The 20,613-nt window shown below is 43.0% G+C and overlaps 1 protein-coding gene across 1 annotated transcript; it reads left to right on the top strand.

Annotated features, from left to right (window-relative positions):
• Positions 1 to 28: 28 nt before the first annotated feature.
• On the top strand, positions 29 to 5,220 carry LOC124262322 (transmembrane protein 170A-like). The gene is made up of 3 exons (XM_046696812.1): positions 29 to 444; positions 3,760 to 3,930; positions 4,528 to 5,220. Exons 1-3 carry the CDS (start codon positions 354 to 356, stop codon positions 4,656 to 4,658), a joined length of 393 nt encoding a protein of 130 aa, XP_046552768.1. The 5' UTR covers positions 29 to 353; the 3' UTR covers positions 4,659 to 5,220.
• Positions 5,221 to 20,613: the final 15,393 nt, after the last annotated feature.

Raw genomic sequence — 20,613 nt, 5'->3', positions numbered from 1 at the left:
TTCGGTTCCGCTGTCATAAAAAGGTACATTTGTCCGGGTTTTATTTACTTCCGGCTTCAAAGCTCTGTCTCTTGTTTGTATTGATTACATGCTTTTCGTCGCCGTGGACGTTGTTGTGAAATATGGAGACCATAATCCATCAGAGTAAAGTGTTCATTGAAATTACTTGAACTAAACTTGCCATGAGAATGTCTCAGTGTTACGCAGGCTTTGAAGAAGGAAGTCGACTGTCACATAGCCACTCCACACACTGTGAAACAGCAATGTCAGTGATGAAAAATGTAGTCTTTTAGGCTGATTCCACTTTGTCCAAGTGCATTTTATTGTCGGTTGTTACGCATCAATATATTGTGATGACGGCTACAAAAGATTTTCAAACGGACGAATTTGTTTCAATTCTGAGTGTCTTGTGGCTCTCTGCAAACGACCTGGACAGTTTTGGAGGTGAGAGTGTGTTTACAGTATTCATGTTGCGTTGGGGGTGTTTCACGGTCAGCAATGAACCAACGAGTAACTTTGCAGTAAAACATGTAAACAAAACATGTAAAAAAACCTTGTTAAGCATATAAACAAAAGATCAAACATCATTTACATTTATATATCAGTTCTTGGATAGCGGCAGGACAGGGTATAAATTTATAAGTTATCCCAAGACGAGCTGAATTCGACGTTCTGGTGATTTCGACGATTGCATTGCTCGCGCTATATCGGGTGAGTAAGTGCGCGATCAGAATCCACAAGCAGTTTCATCGGTAGGGCGGATGCCCAGTCGCTGTCGTGAGAAGTTTTATTGACAATGGAAATTCAGAAGATAAGTTATATAAAATGCAAACAAACATCAGTATTATTTACCCCAGATCGTTAATACCACTTCAGATGCAAATTCAATTGCCTACAGAACAAATAAAAGCAAGCGAAATTTCAGTAAGATCAGTCGTCTGCTAGTGATAGGCAATATATAAATGGGAAGCCGCGTGATCACAACACGCCCTCGCAGTGCGGAGCGAAAAGTATGGCTCATCGTTGAAAACCCATACAAAATACCCGGATGTGGAGAGTGGCAACAGTTTTGCCGATATAATGTCATCAACGCTGTTTTGAAAGATTCATCCTAATAATTGTGAGTGATTTGTCTATATGCACCAAGCGTATGTGAAAAAAATTAAATTTGTGTCTGACTAACCATGCTAACCCTCACTTGCCCAAGACCGCCTCTCCGTGGTGTAGTGGTTAGAGCGTCCGCCCGGAGAGCGGAAGGTCGCGGGTTCGATCCCCGACCGCGTCATACCAAAAAGACGTTAAAATATGGTACTTGTTGGGCCCTGCTTGGCGCTCAGCATTAATGGGTACAACAAGGGCTGGTCGGCTCGGAGTCAGTATAATGTGTCTGAGTGGGGTATTCATGCTTCACTGCGGCATGGTATCTCAGTGGGCTAGCACTATAAAACCAGCTTAAGTCTGGGCTAGTACAAGCAGCCGCACATACACATGCACATGCATGCACGTCGTCATATGAGCGAAATATTCTCAAGCACGACGTAAAACCCAATTTCACCTCACCTCACCTCACTTGCCCAAACAACAACAACTTTGCACACACAGTACCTTTTAGCATTATGTACCATACAACATCACTAATCCCTGTGTTATGTCTAATTTGTCATGCTCCCTTTGGCTTCTCACCATCAAACTCTGGTGGTTACACTAAGTGCACATATTCTTATTACATCTTATTTCAATACATCATTAACTTTTGTGAAAGTCATGACACAGTCATCAGATATCTGAGCTTATTTTCATTTTGGCTTGTTAATGCATCTATGTTTCAACTTTAGAAAATTTGATGGGACCTGGGGCTCCTTTCACAAAGTAACCTTTACTAAGGTTAACCTTAACTCCCATTCTTTAACATTGCAATAAGGTTACCTTAGTGACTTACGATCACCTTAGTGCTTTGTGAAAGGAGGCCCAGAACGCAATATGTTTAGTACATGAACCTGGTGCAAGTTATATCTAGTTCCTCAAGTCAAGCAGTGAAAACTTGGATATGGTTCCCATACTGAAGTATCGCATACTAGCTGTTGTTATCATGATTGTACACCACTGTGGTAAAAGACATATACTCCAGGTGAAATATATCCCGGTGTCAGGGGTTTTCGATGATGTAAGACAAAAACGTAATTTGTATCTTTAATATCATTTTACCTGTGAAGGTCCGGGTTAGAATGAACCTTCAGTAACCCATGCTTGTCGTAAGAGGCGACTAACAGGATCGGGTGGTCAGGCTCGCTGGCTTGGTTGACACATGCCATTGGTTCCCAGTTGCGCAGGTCGATGCTCATGCTGTTGATCACTGGGTTGTCTGGCCCAGACTCAATTATTTACAGACCGCCACCATATAGCTGGAATATTGCTGAGTGCAGCGTAAAACTAAAGTCACTCACTCACTCATTTAATATCATTTTAAGTTTTTATTTTACTAACCCTGAGTAATGAAGGATATATTCATCTATTTCACACAAAAGTATTAAGTGTTTCCCACAAACAATAGTTTTGAGAACAGGACAGCCTGTACCGACAGAAATTTGTGCCCATACTTTCAGTGGCCTCGTACCCAAATGTTGGACGTACCCCCTCATATCAAAGCACATGGATGACTCTAACCTGAAAAAGGGATTATTGAAAACATATGAATGTTGAAATGCAAAATTGATAAATGTTTTCTAGGTAAATGAATGAAGGTTTGATGTGTATAATGAATAAATGTATTTTTGTGAATGGATAGTGCTGAGAATAAAGTGTTATCACAGTACTTAATAAATTATTATAGGAACAGTCAATATTTTCGTCATTTAATGTGGTCTGTACTGGTTAATGGAATCCAGGTTCAGGCCTTGAAGTACCCGAGTATCGGTCATCTAATTTGGGTGTGAATCATCTAAAATTTGGGTACGATTCATCCAAGTTTGGGTAAGGGCTGACAAAAATGGTATGAGTGCTCCAAAATGGGTGTGAATCTAATGAGAATTTTAGATACGAGTTAGCCATTTCCATCGGGTAAGAATCTCCATGGATACAGATGGTCTACTATCCATAGGTTGTAGTTTTATTTACTTGTACTGACTTGAACTTGGGAAGCAACATAATCAATTACTATAGAGGCGATGTCTCCTCGAGGGAAATTAGTCCTATTGAAAATAGTAGACAACACATCATTTAGGGTAAATGGCATATTGTGTAACTGATGTATAATACGCCAATTTGTGGTTACCCCTAGCGTGATTATGACACACTTGTGTTCCTCCCCAAACATTTGAACTTTTTAACTTTTAACACACGTTTGAAATGTGGGCAGTATACTATTGTATTTTGGAACTGCAGTGAAAGTGAGCAACAATCATCTTGCTGAACATGTGAAGCTGTTCATTAACTTAATTAAACAGAGAGAATATCAGGAATTAACTTATTCATTACCCAACAAATAAACTTGTATGCATTTTGTTTGTGTATGTAAGTTAACCTTTTTGCAAAAATGTTTTAACTTCTCTTTCACTAAGGCCTTAGCCATTACAAAATGAGTAATATGTGTAAATATACACTGTTGGCCTTTTAACAACAAAACTTTCTATTCAACTGAAACATTGTCTATTGTCTACCTCTGTTCATGCCTTTATATTAGATGAAATGGTTTTAACAAACATTAACTTAACTAGAATTTGTTCCTGATATCATTTTGTGATGAAGTCGCCATTGTTTCAGAAATGTGGTACCAAATCTTCTTGTGGGCCCTGTTCTCCTCCATGTTGGTCCATGTCATAGCATCCCTCATTGCTGTGTGCAGACTGAGGAAGCACAAACTAGGCCGGTGGATTCCAGTCGTGATTGTGGCAATGGGAGTCTTATCTCCTCTAACAGGCGGTGTCGTCACAAGTAGGTCTTACACACCATTCATGCAGTTAACAAAGTTATCATCATGAACATATGTATGTCTTCTCTAGATAAGTTCTGTTTTAATCAGATAATTATTCATAACACAAACCTAAAATGAAAAATTTGATACTATATAATTAGGAGATACACACACTGAGGTTTCAGAGTAAGAACTGCAACTGAACAGAGTAGGTTTATACCCATTCTACCATTATTGTTGTTGTCATTATCATAACAAACTTATCCAGAATTGGTGAAATGTTGTTGTCACCCGACCAGTAGTTAAATATGCTTTCCAATTATCATTCTCTACTTATGATTCATCATGTTCAGAATTTTATATTGTTCTAAGTATTTATTTTCATTGTGAGGAAGTAATCTAATCATCTCAGATGTTTTGGAAAATTCATGACAGAACCATGGTAAATTGGCATCCTCTTCTTTCAATATTTCTGTGAAAATGGTTAAAATAATTCAGGTCACAATAGATTGAGTGTTACTTTCGTTTCAGCACTATTCAGTATTGCTGTTTTATTCATGAGTAAATGATCAAATAGACAGTGAAGGTCTGTAATTCTGTTTTATTCTCTGTTGTAGGTGCTGTAATTGCAGGAGTGTTCCGAGCTTCAGACTTTGTCATAACACCATTCTATGCCCTTGTGTGTGGAGTGGGTCAAACTATCATTGTCATGTTTATATCCTTCACAAGGATCCTGGCTACATTGTGAACATCATACAGCAGAGTGTATCTGATGCACATGGGTGCTGCTTAATGAAGGGATAGCGATACTGGTTCACACCTGGACGTGGAGAACAGCTTAGTGAAAACTAATCCTAGTGCAGGTAATGTGATAACACCTGCTTCAGTATTGTGAAGTGATGTCTCAGTGTCTGATAAACCTGGAGGTGCACTTGACAATGTTGTGAATTGGACATCCATATTCCAAATGACTGAACCTTAAAGCCTACTGTTGGAGTTGTAAACAGGTTATCCTGTTTATCTTGACAGTGTGGCATTAGGATGTGATCATGTGACTCCTCTCTAAGGTAGAGGTAGTCTCTTAAACATGGGTTAATGAGATGAACATTTTAGTCCAAATCACGTCAGTTGTATCTGGAGAAATTTCCAGAACTAGCATGGAGAAGAATTCATAATATATTGGGAAGTGATGATGGTGAAGGTGAAGTTCTTGTACAGTGTACACATAGTTGTTGTTCCAGATGAATGCAAGTGTAGAAAGTGGAAGTGAATGGATGCTTGTATAGTGAATAAATATCTGTAATAAAGGCGTTGTGATTTTATAACTCTTGTTTCCTTCCATGTGAAGGATGCAAACATATCATCAAGGATGGGGGTTGACACATAGGAGACTCCATGGCAGTGACCAGGAATGTTTAGCAGTGATCCTGGTGATAACACAATGGAGAGTGATCATTTGATCCACACAAAGGTGACAGTTAGCAGTATTGTATATTAACAAGACCTCCACAAGATCAGAGCCAGTTCTATGCTCTCACGGACTCTCTAAGGATCAAAGATTGAGCCAGACACATCCCAGCATGAGGGACATGGTCACCGATGTCCCAGGATCTTCTGTCTCTTATGGTGTGGCAGCTACATTCGGATGTCTTACTGATGTCCCAGGATCTTCTGTCTCTTATGGTGTGGCAGCTACATTCGGATGCCTTTCCGATGTCCCAGGATCTTCTGTCTCTTATGGTGTGGCAGCTACATTCGGATGTCTTACCGATGTCCCAGGATCTTCTGTCTCTTATGGTGTGGCAGCTACCTTCGGATGTCTTACCGATGTCCCAGGATCTTCTGCTTCTTATGGTGTGGCAGCTACATTCGGATGTCTTACCTATGTCCCAGGATCTTCTGTCTCTTATGGTGTGGCAGCTACATTCGGATGTCTTACCTATGTCCCAGGATCTTCTGTCTCTTATGGTGTGGCAGCTACATTCGGATGTCTTACCGATGTCCCAGGATCTTCTGTCTCTTATGGTGTGGCAGCTACATTCGGATGTCTTAGCTTGGTAATGCCAACAAATGGGGGCTCTGGTAGATTTGCAACCACACATGATACTCCACTGCCCAGGTTTGTTGCTGATCCTGGGTACAAGATTATGGTGCCATCTCATGGAAGGATCTGTTGGCCACACTCTGTAAGCCCTTCTCTCTTGAATACCAGAGATAACAACACCCTATGACATGCTGTCTAGGTGTCCTCAGATTTTCATGCAGTGAAGTATTGTATCTGTGTAAAAGATTTTACACTATTTGGATTGGGTAACATGTAAACAACTAATTAACCAAAAAGCATCTCACTTGGCAGTATTTATTTCATGTACTTAGATAACATCACATGACATAATAAACAATGCATGAGACTGGAAGCTGTAACAACAGAATAAGATATGCTGTGTCAAAATATGGACATCCATTATTACCAACAGACAAAAAACCTCTCAAGTCTAGACAATGTCTTGAAAGATAAGTCTTCAGAACTGAATATTTGAGATTGTTATGATCTGTAGGTGAATAACAAATAATTGGAACAAAATCTGATTTGGTTGCACAGGGTTATTTGCTGTTGGGATGGTAAAAATATTTAACTGAATATTTGACAATCTTATGATAGATGGTAATAATACTACCAGTAAATAACACAGGCCCTCGTGTCTTTGCGAGGATTAAAGATCTTAAAAATATAAAACATTTGAGATGACCCCCTGACATGTGACATGTATTTTATTGTGAGGCATTTCGAGTCGGGGGTCATCTAAAAAAAATTTGTTTTCTTAATCTTTAATCTTCGCAAAGACACAAGGGCCTGTAGTAAATAATGGTCATGCTAATATTAACAAATACATTTTAGAGCTGATGAAAAAAAGGTATTTTTCAACATAATTATTTTCAAGCTCTAAATAATTACTATGATCAATGTTTTTTGTTCCAATTAGTAACTTTGTCACATGCTATGACTTTCAGTACAAATATGTGCTGTGGCAGGAATGATTGGCTATGTAAATAAAACAATTTCCTTATCCTGACTCATGCTTATTTGCTTTCTCATCCTCTCTTCCAAACGGTCAAGTGGAAACTTGAATTCCTCCAATTCCCTTGAAGCGAACATACAATTCCTCTCACCCTGAATTACCTACCTTCTCCCGCCAAAACTGGCACGTGTCCTCACCATGCCTTGCTCCTCACTCTCTCCTCTATCGCCCAAGCGGACGGTTGTGCGGTCACTTCGCGGCTTATAACTTCAAATATTTTGGATATATAGCACAAATTCTGCCGTGAATGTGTTTCTAAATATGTTGTTTATCATATTTATAACAAAATTTGTACGTTTTGTCAAATTGATCCACAATTTCACTTCGTTCCAGGTGACTGTTTTTTCAAAGTAAACAACAGTCCATCACGTCTCAACGCTTGATTTACACCCTGGGTGTTCTTCTTGGCTGGTATACGGTTTGAATATGCCTTGATGTTTGATTATTGTGTATAATCATGTGTATATATTGAATTTATGACTTCATATATATATATATCTGTTGAATTGTCAACTATCTGACTTATACACATTTTTCACATGTGATTGAAAAATTTGAGACTAAAGTTATACAACCTGTTGTCAGATTCAACCAGCCGGCGTGAGAAGGTGATACAGTCTTGAGTGCTGTGAATTGCTGCGACTACGTCTTGAGAGCTGTGCTGATCTGCGACGTCACCAGTAGGGGAGAAGTCTACCCCACGTACTGTAAGAAAAAGGAAGTCCCCGCAGGCAGAGACGGCATAAGAAACACAGGGCGGCCTCTTCAGGGAAGCAGTCCATGTCATCCAGGCATTCATCTAGATCTCCCACTCTACAAGATCTTTGAGGTTGTTGTTGCATAACCCTATGCAACGATCTTCAACAGATGTTGGGGCGCCTGGTGCTGAAGAAGATAGTTCCAGTCCTTTGGGACCTCCAGTGTTGCAGCCGGAGGTCTTCCCTGCAGCGTCGCAGAGAATATCCAGTGCTGAGAACTTGTCAGCGCAGATTAGAAGTATAACGTCGCCAATGTCATCGTTGCAGTCTACCCCTGGCAGTGATGCTGTGAGATCGTCGAAGATGTTACATCTTCCTGTTGGCAGTCTACCGCAGCCGTTGCAGCAGAAGCAGATGTCAGCTGAGAACCCGTTGGCGTTTGAGAACGCTACATCGTCAGCGATATCGACAGACGAGTCAGTTGGAGTCATACCCGCAGCAGCGTCCGATTACGAACGCAGAGGTCCTCAACGTTGAAGATTTTGCTGACACCATCACCCGTAGGGTGATTCAGGCTGTGGAGATGAGGCTAGAGCGGGAGGAGAAGCAGACGGTTCCTGAGAACAACGCTGCAGAGGGCGAAATGATGGCAGACATTGCAGACCGGTCCTTTACTAGCATCTCTAGTCAGAGCCTAGCAGTTGAGCGGGAGCAACCTACAGAAGATGATGACTTTGTCTTCACTGATGCAGAGGTGCTGGCGTGGGTGGCTGATGGTCTCCCGATATCGTCTCCATCCAGAGACTCCAATCCGGCAGAGACGTACTGCATGAAGGAAGATGACTTTCGAGTCGATCACCATACCACCGATGAAACCCATTGCACAGGTGGCAGACAACCTAACAACAGCCTTTGCGAAGGCTTCGAAGACACAAGGGCAGCATACTCCGCAGTTCAGCACTAGATGTTTCCGGCATAATAACATGCACCACTTGACACTGATGAAGATTTCTACCTTGTCTCAGACTCGAAGACTCGCAGTTACAAGGTGGAAGACAAGAAGTTGGCGCAGCTTGATACGACAACCCGTAGGGCGTTCTACGGGTTAGCAAGGTCCAGAGCCATCAACGAAGTGCTGGTGTGTGCTTTCAAGCATCCTAAGACGGAAGAAGGATGATCCGGTCTACACTAGTGTTACAGTGCAAGGATCAGGAGTTTATCTCCGATCACTTGGCCTCAATGTCGGCGGGCATCACACTACTACATCGTCAGGGGCTGCTGAGTTCCTCTACATGGCCAGATGTCTACACCAAGCCTTTACTCTGAAACCTTGGGCAGCGCCTACACTGTTTGACGGCGGCATAAGGCAGTTGTCGCGTGAAGTATCTCAAGAATCCAAGGACTTGATGTTGATCAAGTCGGTCCAGACAATGAACACCATGGTGCGTCAATCAACTCAGCGCAGTCAACTACGATCCTGCTTCTCAGGTATACAGAGGTCCAAAGAGAAGAAGATCCCGTCTACACGTGGCGGCAACTCGGGATCTTTTCGTCGCCTAAGTAATACTACTTGGGCGTTGACCAACAACCCGTTGATCTTCAAGTATCCGCAGCTACAGCGAAACAAGCTCACTGAGACTATCGAGATGTTATTGACGAAAGGTGCGGTAGAGGTCGTCGATCAATGCAGACTCACGCCCAGGTATTCCTCTCCAATTTTCCTAGTACCCAAAAAGAACTCCAAAGAGAAGTTTTGATGCTACATCTACCTCAGCTGAGACATCTTATTCGACCCAACGACTTCATGGCCAGCATAGATCTGCAAGATGCCTACCTACATATCCCGATGCACTCAGAATCACGGAAGTACCTGCGATTCCTGTTCGAAGGGCGTCACTACCAGTGGAAGGTCCTGCCCTTTGGAATTGCGTCGACCCTGTGGTTATTTACGCGGATACCCAAACGATTGATACCCTTATCTCCATCAGAAGGGGCTACGCAGTGCCTTCTACCTAGATGACAGCATCCAGGCACATCAAGATGCATATCAACTCAGATTACAGCTGCAGTTTACGATCAACCTGCTGACACAGTTGGGCTGGCTTGTGAATCCTCAGAAGTCGGAGCTGGAGCCGACCCAAGATCTAGAGTTCCTAGGCATCAGATTCCTGATGTTAGAGAACCGCATCCTGGTACCAGACGACCGATCGCAGAACATCCAGTCGTGCATACCAGACGCCCTCAACTCTACACTAGATTTAAGAACCTGGCAGCGACTCTTGGGTCTACTGACGTCGGTGCAGGCTCTCACACACAGAGGAAGATTGCAACTTCGACCGCTACAGAGGTTCCTGATAGCTCATCTAGACGATGTCCAGAAGTTTGTCATCCCACAACATCTAAAGCAGTACCTGCTTTGGTGTACAGTAAGATCGAATGTTTGTGGCGGAACCTGTTTGAGAGGGCCAAATTACGACCTTCATCTCTATGTGGATGCGTCCCTCCAAGGCTGGGGGGCACATCTCAACAACGAGGTTGCAGCAGGGCAGTGGTCACAAACAGAGAAGGGTCTGCACATCAACCAGCTAGAACTGAAAGCAGTAATAGAAGCAGTTTTATATTGGGTGGCACAGTTAGAAGATGAGGTCCTGATGATACACATGGACAACTCCACGGTGGCCTTTTAAATCAATCTGCAAGGGTCCACAAGATCAGCGCCACTGCTTCAACTGACGTTCCAGCTGTTCGACATCGCAGACAAAATCAACCTGAAGATGAGGGCTTGCCACATCCCAGGGGCGAAGAAAGTCCTAGCCGACGCCCTATCCAGACCAGTACGGCGGTCTCCCACAGAGTGGAAGTTACATCCAGAAGCGTTCCAGTGGGAAACAACACAACTAGGCCGTTCCCTCATCGACCTGTTTGCAACGTGTTTCAACCATCAGGTGACAACGTTCGTCTCGCCAGTGCCAGTCCCGCTGGCATGGGCCGTCAACGCCTTAGCCATATCCTGGGAGGGAATGAAAGCTTACGCCTTCCCTCCACCGATCCTGTTACCACAAGTATTACACAAGATCAACCAAACGAGGGTGCTACAACTGATTTTGGTAGCGCCTTATTGGCCAGCAAGACTATGGTTCCCAGACCTCATAGATCATCACGGCGAACAAGTTCTACGATTACCAGATTGGTCGAACCTACTCGTCCATCCTCACACCAAGCAGTGTAACGGCAACCCAAAAGCGTTCCAGTTACACGTATGGAGCATATCACGTACTGCTTGAAGAATCGAGGATACTCCACTAGGGCAGCCAAGGCATTGACCTTGGCTCTACAAAGATCTACACGTAACCTGTATGATGACAAGTGGAGAAGTTTTGACCAGTATGCTGTTCGACAGGGGTTCACGGCCAGGAAGACGACACACCCACAAGTAGACTACTTGTGTCATCTGAGGTCCACTAGACATCTGAAGGGCTCTACACTGTCTACATAACTTGCGGCAATTAGCTCGGTCATCACCATGAACACAGGGGTGAAGTTGACCGAGGTGCCTGAACTAGTGGCCCTGCTGAGATCTTTCAAGTTAGAAGATCAACAACAGAAGTTCAGAGCACCAGCAAGGGACCACAATATAGTGTTGCAGCACCTCATCAGTGATGTATATGAACCGCTGACGCAGATGACATTTGAGTTATTAACTCAAAAGACGATATTCTTCCTCGCCTTGACTACTGCTGCTCGGATGTCAGAAATACACACCCTTGATTTCAGCCATACGAGATTCGACACGGGAAGAAGGGAAGCAGTCCGTCTAGGCCTTAGATGGGACTTATAGCCAAGAACCAGCTACCGGGCCAACCGGATCGTCAGTTCTATGTTCCGGCATTATCAACCATCCTGGGTCCAGAAGACACTCAAGATTTATCTTTATGCCTGGTCAGAGCGCTGAGAATCTACTTGCAGAAATCGTCTACTAGAAGAAGGAAGTTCAAGCGTCTATTCATCCCGCTATCAACCGCTACGAATGTAGAAGTATCCCGTACAACGATCTCCTTCTGGATCAGAGCGGTAATCCTAAGAGCCAATAAAGCAGCAGGGTTAGAGCCTCCAAGAGCATCAAACCCACATGAAGTTAGAGCATTGGCCTAGACACTTGCCCTACATGGAAACTGCTCTATATCATCTATAATGGAAGGCTGCTTTTGGAAGTCAGACACTATCTTCGCTAATCACTACCTGAGAGACATCTCCACAGAAGACGTATCAGGGATACACCAGTGTCGGCCCTCTAGTCGTAGCGCAACAACTCACTGTACCGGCCAGACGTTGAAGAAACTCACCCTTGTCACGCAGATTCGTTGATGCCAGGCAACTGTTCATTGCCACCGGCTGAGAGTCCATGTTCCCCTGACTACGAGATAAGTCAGTGCATGAGTGATACATAGACTCAGTTATGGTCGATGGTCGAGATTCCAGTTTCGAGAAGTTCTACCGTAACATATTGGGTCGTTGCAGATATCTAGACAACCAGGCGTCTAGTATACTAAATCCACAAAACTTAAGAAGTTTACTTCTAATACAAATGTATAATAAGGTGGTCCCCCGACAAGCATCAAGAAATATTGAAGTTAGCCACAGAAGAAGAAAATTCCCAGGGGGTATATATATCAAGCGAACGCTGACGTGAATACAATCATGCAGGGAAATTGAGGGAATCCCGTTAGGTGGTTGATCCCCCCGCCGATTCCGTCGGATTCAGTAAGCAAATAAGCATGAGTCAGGATAAGGAAAAATATGTAATTTTCATGATAAAATTAATATTTTATACTTATCCTGACTCATGAGATGAAGCCCTCCCAACCGTCCCCTCTCACACACGGGTTTCCCTGTAAACCTGCGTGGGGCTTATATCGGAGAGAGTGAGAAGCAAGGCATGGTGAGGTCACGTGCCAGTTTTGGTGGGAGAAGGGAGGTAATTCCGGGTGAGTGATTGTACGTTCTGCTTCAAGGGAATTGAAGGGATTCAAGTTTCCACTTGACCGTTTAGAAGAGAGGATGAGAAAGCAAATAAGCATGAATCAGGATAAGTATAAAATATTAATTTTATCATAAAAAGTACATGTTTGTAATACTGTACATGATACAAATCTTATGTGAGGGAACAGCTACACAGTATGTCTGGCACAAAGTGGCACCCCAATAAGTGTGTAAAATCAGCTATTAAGAGCACACTGTCCCTTCAGATACTGTCCATGATATGATGGAAATCTCTTCCTAGGACTACTACCTGTGTCAAAACATTGCTGAAAACGTTACTATTTACAAAAAGGAAATATCTTTGGTAAGTCATCTTTAATATTAATAATATATCTGGAATGACAATCTTAGTATGTATTAAGTCCCCAACAAGTCTTTTTGTTGAGGATACCTGAAAGAGACCAAATATTAACAAGCAGTTTTACATCTTGGATTTGCTGTTAACTAATATATCATTATGCTTGCTTGTTATGTTCAGCAAAGGTGACAGAGAGACACACATCATAGCAAGAAGAATTGACAGTTACATTAATGATTAAATCCTTTGTACTTATGAAATTTTAGCAGAAACATGTTGATGCCTTTCAACAGTTTGGAAACTGACTTTCTCCATACTGCGCTGGAGTAGAAAGTGATAGTTTACCGGTACATTATTGTTGGTGAATTATGAATATATGTGCAGGAACATGCATTCTTTCAGTGCATGCTAAGTACAATATTACAGACAATTTGGTTTTGCTTTCAGCGTGTTCAGTTCTAGCAACCTTTAGCCATGTCAATGAGTAAACCCAGGTAGATAAATTGGTAAACCTATGATTCTGTCTATGAAATCAAATACTTGACTACTGCTACATGTATGTCTTTAGGTGTTCCCCCAAACTCCTGGTTATTGCACTGTCCAGCGGTAAGCACAAAAGGCAAACAAAATAAACTACGTTCATGACACATCACCCAGTGAGTTTCCTTAGCATACAACACCCACAATATTAGACTAACGTTTAGTCCCTGAATACCTATAGAAGTTTGATAGTAGCAAATAAACCCCTTTAAATTGAAAAGAAACCCCATTGAGACCAGAGATTCAGGGACTAATAACATCTGCATTGGGGCTACACGTGCTGGGGTCATTATCAATGAGAAGTCCCATCAGGCATCCATCAGATAACGTTTTATGTGACAGGCACATTTATTGGCCCTTGTGTTAAGCCCTGTCCCATCTCCATGGAGTCTGACCAGAGTGCTGTCATCACCTCATGTGGCCCATTTTAGCCCCTACTGCCTAAATGTTTGGCAACTTCAACCCACAATGTTACTTGAAGGCTAGATGTCAAGGTGCAAGATCTATCTGGATCACCAACAAAATTATCTAGGAGTTGGAACTTGTCTCCAAATTCAAAAGTTTCCTTTTGTAAAATATGAGGAGAGGATATAGATTGACAAACCCCTTTATATAAGAAAACTGTTCAATGGAGGTGAAAAGACCAGCATCTGTCTGCTTGAGGATGTTCTGGGTATTTTTATTCAAGAGTGGTATACAAACATTGTAAAAACTGCATCGGTGTAGTGACAAAAGTATGCGAAATAGTCAACCAGTTGAGTTCACAGTTGACCTGCCATATGTGCACTCAAGTCAGTCATGGAAATAATACTTTTTATCATTCAGGAGGAAAGTTTCCTTAAGATTTTGCTTGATTTGTCTTTTAAATACCAAAAACTGTACACAAGGCTTCCACTATAGCTTGTGTCACCCCATGTGCTTGTTAATTAAGAGTTGACAGATTAACATGTGAGGCAAGATTCCAGACCACTGGTGAGGATGTTGATCCGGCCAACCATGGCAGTTAGATATGTTTACTTTGTAGCCTGGCCCCCAAAGTGAGTTAGTTTTCTTGCAGATGTTAACAGACCCTGAACCTGAGGAAATCTAGACTTGATTCATTTAGGGCTTTAGCATGGCAGGGAGGGCTAAGCATTGGGGAAAATAATATGGTTCAGGGACTGTACGTGAGACAGACTACCACAATATTTACAACATCATTCACAGATAATGTCTCCCTGTGGCACAGTTGACATTACGTTTGCCCTGAGCTTACAGATCCTGGGCAAGGGAACTTCACACACGACCTCCTCACATTCCTCAGCTTACAGATCCTGGACAAAGGAACTTCACACAGGACCCCCTCACATTCCTCAGCTTACAGATCCTGGGCAAGGGAACTTCACACACGACCCCCTCACATTCCTCAGCTTACAGATCCTGGGCAAGGGAACTTCACACATGACCTCCTCACATTCCTCAGTATTTCCTGTTTTTATTGTCAGATGATATTCAGAGGAGTGAAATATAGCAGGCAATACACCCTGGCCCTGGTCTTAGTATATGGTCAAAGGAAGAAATGAGTAAATGCTGACATTCTTAGTTGAACAACTAGTTTTGTAAAGTGCCAAGTGCTGTTCATAAGAACAAAATAGGAATGCTTGTAAATGAATGAACAGGTATCCTTTGTCCCCCGTATTCCAACCCTTGCTGGGAAAATGATCACATACCAACATGTGAGGTCGGGCTCCGACTGGAGCACCATGCAGTCTCTTCATGTTTAAACCTTTAAACTGTGTCTCCAGGTACAGCTGACATTATACACTCAAATTCAAATGAAAGTTGAAAACTCAGACTATAATTTCCATCATATGTCCTCATTATGATATCTGGAGGTCCTAAGTGAAATTCCATCTTCCCAGCCTTAGAATGGAAGATTCACAGATACTGTAACCTATTCATCAAGTTCATACATAACATTCAAGGATTTTCTTTTCTTTACAGTATACAACAGTGTACCATGTCACATATATACAGCATAGTCAGCACCAATAGTTGTAACCATAGTAACAATCATGTAAAGTACAATACTCTCAAGTGAATCAATGTCTTATTTACACAAAAGCAATTATCAAATTTAGTTTGACATTTTTTCTGTTTGTCAGTATGATCAACAAGATACCTGTGTGTCTAAAATAAACATTTGAGCATGGTCCATTTTCAGTCACAGCTTGACAAAACTTGTCTGTTTGAACATAACTAGTGTCATTGCCATTCATTGCTAAAAAATACTTTCCCCTGAAATATCAGAGTGGAAATGTAATGAAATACAGCTTGGAAACTAAACAGGCCTATTCTTGTATATCAGTAAACTTTTGCAAGTGACATGTAAGTCTGCCTCTGCAATCAAAGTTACGTAGTATAAGGTAATTGGAAATTTTAACTATAAATTGTATATTTATATACTTATCCTATCTCATGACTTGCACCTCTCTCTCTTCATTCGACCATGAGTGGAAACAAATTAAACTTTGCTCCAGGCCTTCCTTGTCCCTGTCCCCGTGCTGTGCATGCCTTCCTGCCTTAGCCATGCTCACTAGGCCGTGACAGCACGTGGCATGCGCAGTCCTCACCCCCGTGATCACCTTCCATACTCATTCTCGATCTTGGAGCCATAAAAGGACAAAACTGGAAAGGTGGTAATCTAAGTAGTGGGGAGGTAGGGTGGGACTTTATCGCCTGAGATAGGATAAGTATTTTTAAACTCATCCTATCTCACGACTTGCACTTATCCCACGGTAGGAAGGTGGGTCATAGATTACCCAAAGTTCAAGTGATAACAGCTAAGCGTTATGCTGAACAACCGAAGGAAGCAACTACAACGCAGGCCAATAACTACCAAAGTTACTACGTGCGAGGGTTAGTTCGAACCCATTGACTTGCTAAGCACAAGTGCTCCCAGGGACCGGGATTCCCGAGCAATGTGGTGTTCAGTCACTACTTTCATGAAAGTGAAAGGACGCAGCTTAGCGAGTGTAATCAGTCGCATCGCCACGATTTCCAAGGTACCCCCGTAATAAAAGTCTAACGACTAGCCCCTGCCCCTGCTTCGAAACAACCCCCACAGACACCGTCCCGTGGAGGGTGAAAGGGTAATTGAATTGGAAAAACTCACAATTTTAACGTTCAGTACCACAACATCATCTTATGACTTCCACTACTTACCACAGTAAGATCACATAGATGTGTATAGGTACTTAGGAGCATGAACGCTACGAAGTGTAACGCTTAGGGAATGACTCACTTCACTGACATAATTACTCCGTGGAGCAGAGGACAGTAAGTGAGGTGGCGACCCTCCAGCGTCTCAAATGCGAGACATGCGATGGTTAGTTCGAACCCATTGACTTACTAAGCACAAGTGCTCCAGGCACCGGGATTCCCGAGCAATGTGGTGTTCAGTCACTACCTTCACGAAAGTGAAAGGACGCAGCTTAGCGAGTGTAATCAGTCGCATTACCACGATTTCCAAGGTCTGACGACCAGTATCGGGCCAGCCCCTGCTTCGAAACAACCCCCACAGACACCGTCCCGTGGAGGGTGAAAGGGTAATTGAATCGGAAAACTCACAAGTCCCAGAAGAATCGAAGACACAAATCAGAAATAAAATTCAGAATTTTATTCAGATTGTACACAAAGTGGAAACGATCGCAACTGGTGATCATCTGCGCTGAAGCTGATGGTTGTCCCGAGTGCCGAACAGGTCTACATCTGGTCGTGATAACAGGCAGATCTTTGATTGGAAGATCAGAGGCAGTTGTTTCCGCTCCGTTGTTTCCACTCAGGCTCTGGCCTCTGTGTGGAGTGAATCGATCAGATGATAAATTCGAAACATCAACTGAAGCAGAGCTGCTGATCCTGTCGACTCCTGATGGTTTATGTACAACATTACCATCGAAATGTCTGATTGAATCAGTATATGAGTGAACCGTAGTTCAACTGCCCAATGCCGAACAGCGAGAATGACAGTGCTGAATTCCAATTCGTTGTACTGAAGGGCCCTTTCTCCTGATGACCACTGCTAAGCCACTTGATGGAGAAAGTGAGTGCCCCAGATTGAAAGATGTGTCAACGAACAGGAGTTGAGTCGGTATGAAGGGCACCATAGAGACTCCAACACAAACATTCCACTTGTTGATCCATCAACGAAAGACTGAATGTAGTTGTGCGGGAAGACGAATCAACTCCCTGGGGTTGTCGTCCCCGATGTATGGGCACAGAAACATCTGAAGAGGGCGAAGCTGCAGCTGGCCCCTGTAAGTCAGCGCTTGTGCCGACGTCAACCACCCTAGTAACTTCTGCCACTGGCGAAAAGTTGTGGGTTGGACCAGCACTAGTGGTCCGTTGCACTGAATCTTGTCCCACCTCTCCTGGGGCACAAACATCATGACCTGTCGTGTTGAATATTGTCCCAATAAAAAGAAATCATCGGGTCGGTGTTCCCTCCGATTTCTCCGAATTTAGCAGCCATCCTAATTGCGTGAGCAACTTGATGATGGACTGCCTGTGGAGAGGAAGGACGACTGGATCCTGCTGGGCTTGAACACAGTCGTCGATATAGTTCTCAAATGTCACGCCTTGACAATGCAGGTAGCTTGTTATCGGATTGGGTACCTGAGTAACAAGAGTCATCAGAAGATGACATATCCCCCCGGCCCCCACATCTTTGAAAGAACAAATCATCTGACAGTTACTTAAAGTCCAGCTTGATTTTAGACTAAGTGCAAATCGTTTCCATGGAAATCATGAAAAAAATAAATGACAAAAATCTGCAAATAGCAAAAGGCACCACTTTGGGATCTACCTCACATATCTGCCAAGTTTTGCTGAAAGATATTAAGAAGTTTTCCAGTTGTGCTCCGGAAACGAAACCCACCCCTCACTTTTGAGACTAAGTCAGAATCATTTCCATGGAAACCGAGAAAATAATAAATCACAAATATCTGCAAATAGCAAAAGGCACCACTTTGGGATCTGCCTCACATATCTGCCAAGTTTTGCTGAAAGATATTGAGAAGTTTTTGAGTTGTGCTCCGGAAACGAAGCCCACCCCTCACTTTTGGGACTAAGTCCGAATCGTTTCCATGGAAACCGGGAAAAATAAAAATGCCAAAAATCTGCAAATAGCAAAAGGCACAACTTTAGGATCTGTTTGATATATCTACCAAGTTTTGTTGAAAAATATTGAACGGTTCTTGAGTTATGCTCCGGAAACGAAAGCAATCCTTACTTTTTGAGACTAAGTCCAAAATGTTTCCATGGAAACCGGGAAAAATAAAAATGACAAAAATCTGCAAATACCAAAAGGCACCACTCATGGTTCTGTTTGATTTATCTACCAAGTTTTGTTGAAAAATATTGAACGGTTCTTGAGTTATGCTCCGAAACGAAGCCCACCCTCACTTTTGGGACTAAGTCGAATTGTTTCCATGGAAACCGGAAAAATAAAATGCCAAAAATCTGTAAATAGCAAAAGGCACCACTTTAGGATCTGTTTGATATATCTACTAAGTTTTGTTGAAAAATATTGAATGGTTCTTGAGTTATGCTCCGAAGCAAGCCCACCCTTCTTTAAGACTAAGTCCAAAACGTTTCCATGGAAACCGAGAAAAATTAAAATGACAATTATCTGTAAATACCAAAAGGCACCACCTTAGGTTATGTTTGACATATCTACCAATTTTGGTTAAAAAATATCGAACGGTCTTTGAGTTATGGTCCGGAAACAAAATGATTACGGACGGACGGGCGGACGGACGGACGGACAGACGGACGAGGCGACGACTATATCCCACCGCATTATATGCCGGTGGGATAAAAAGCCGCGGGGCCGCACATATGCCCATACAGCAGGACCCTCCATTGGTATCAATGACGTCCCTTGAAAGTAAATCGAAGATACTTCCGATAGTCTGGATGTATCTGGATGTGAAGGTAGGCGTCTCGCAGGTCGAGGGACTGACTGAGTTTTACGCCGCTTTTAGCAATATTCCAGCAACATCATGGCGGGGGACACCAGAAATGGGCTTAACACATTGTGCCCATGTGGGGAATCGAACCAGGGTCTTCGGCGTGACGAGCCAACGCTTTCACCACTAGGCTACCCCACGGCCCTCGCAGGTCGAGGGAAATGAGAGGTCTAACCACTCTTGCCTCTGACAAAAAGATATCTCCTGATATAAGAACGTTCAATAAGTCGAGCAACTATGTCAGTTCTGAGGGATTGCTCAATGTAGTATGTTCGGCGCATGGATATTGTCAGTCAATCTACAGGAACGTTCACATTGTAAACGAATTGAAGAAATTCTTACGATCGGTGACCTCAGGAACGTTTCGGTTGGCCGAACAAAATGATGGTTCGCCAGGTGGAGTGATAAAGGTAGTAGATCGCTGCCTGGTGACAGTCCTTGCATAACTGCAGTGACCTCTGAATTCAGTGCTTGAGCTAGTCAAACCGTTCACGGGTGTTTCTGTCTGTCACCCTTGATAAATCTCTCTCGACTGGCTGTCGAAATCCCGACACAATCACTTTTACCGGGGAATGGCAGCGTTCATTGTTACTAGCATTTAAAGGCTGGACTTGGTATCCGATTCGTGGGACCAAGACAAGTCTGCAAGGGCACTTCATAGCCACTCTAATCATCAAAATTCCGGTAAACAAACAGTAGTCCGCCATTTGCAAACGTTACACACGAGTGACAAAAAAACGGACAACATGGTCTTCGGTTAACCGGGCGAGTCGCAACCCATAAATTCCGGGCTGAGCTATGCTGGCTATTTGACAAAACATCACTGCTGGTACCATGCGCAAAAACTTGACCCATCTGTTATCTGTCCAGAAACTTGCTTATCGTGTAAAACAAAGGGAGCTGAAGATGACAAACCATCTGCAATATGCACCCAGCGATACACAAACACGCTGTTACGAGTAGTCTGTAGTAACAAGACTCAGTGGAGCGTCGTAAAGTATTCCTGGCTAGCAAGCGTATCTAGTAATGCCATATCGGG

This window comes from Haliotis rubra, unplaced genomic scaffold, assembly GCF_003918875.1.
Source record: "Haliotis rubra isolate DU_JTF1 unplaced genomic scaffold, ASM391887v1 Scf12, whole genome shotgun sequence".
NCBI lineage: Eukaryota > Metazoa > Mollusca > Gastropoda > Lepetellida > Haliotidae > Haliotis > Haliotis rubra.
This window is presented reverse-complemented; position numbering and strand designations above follow the sequence as displayed.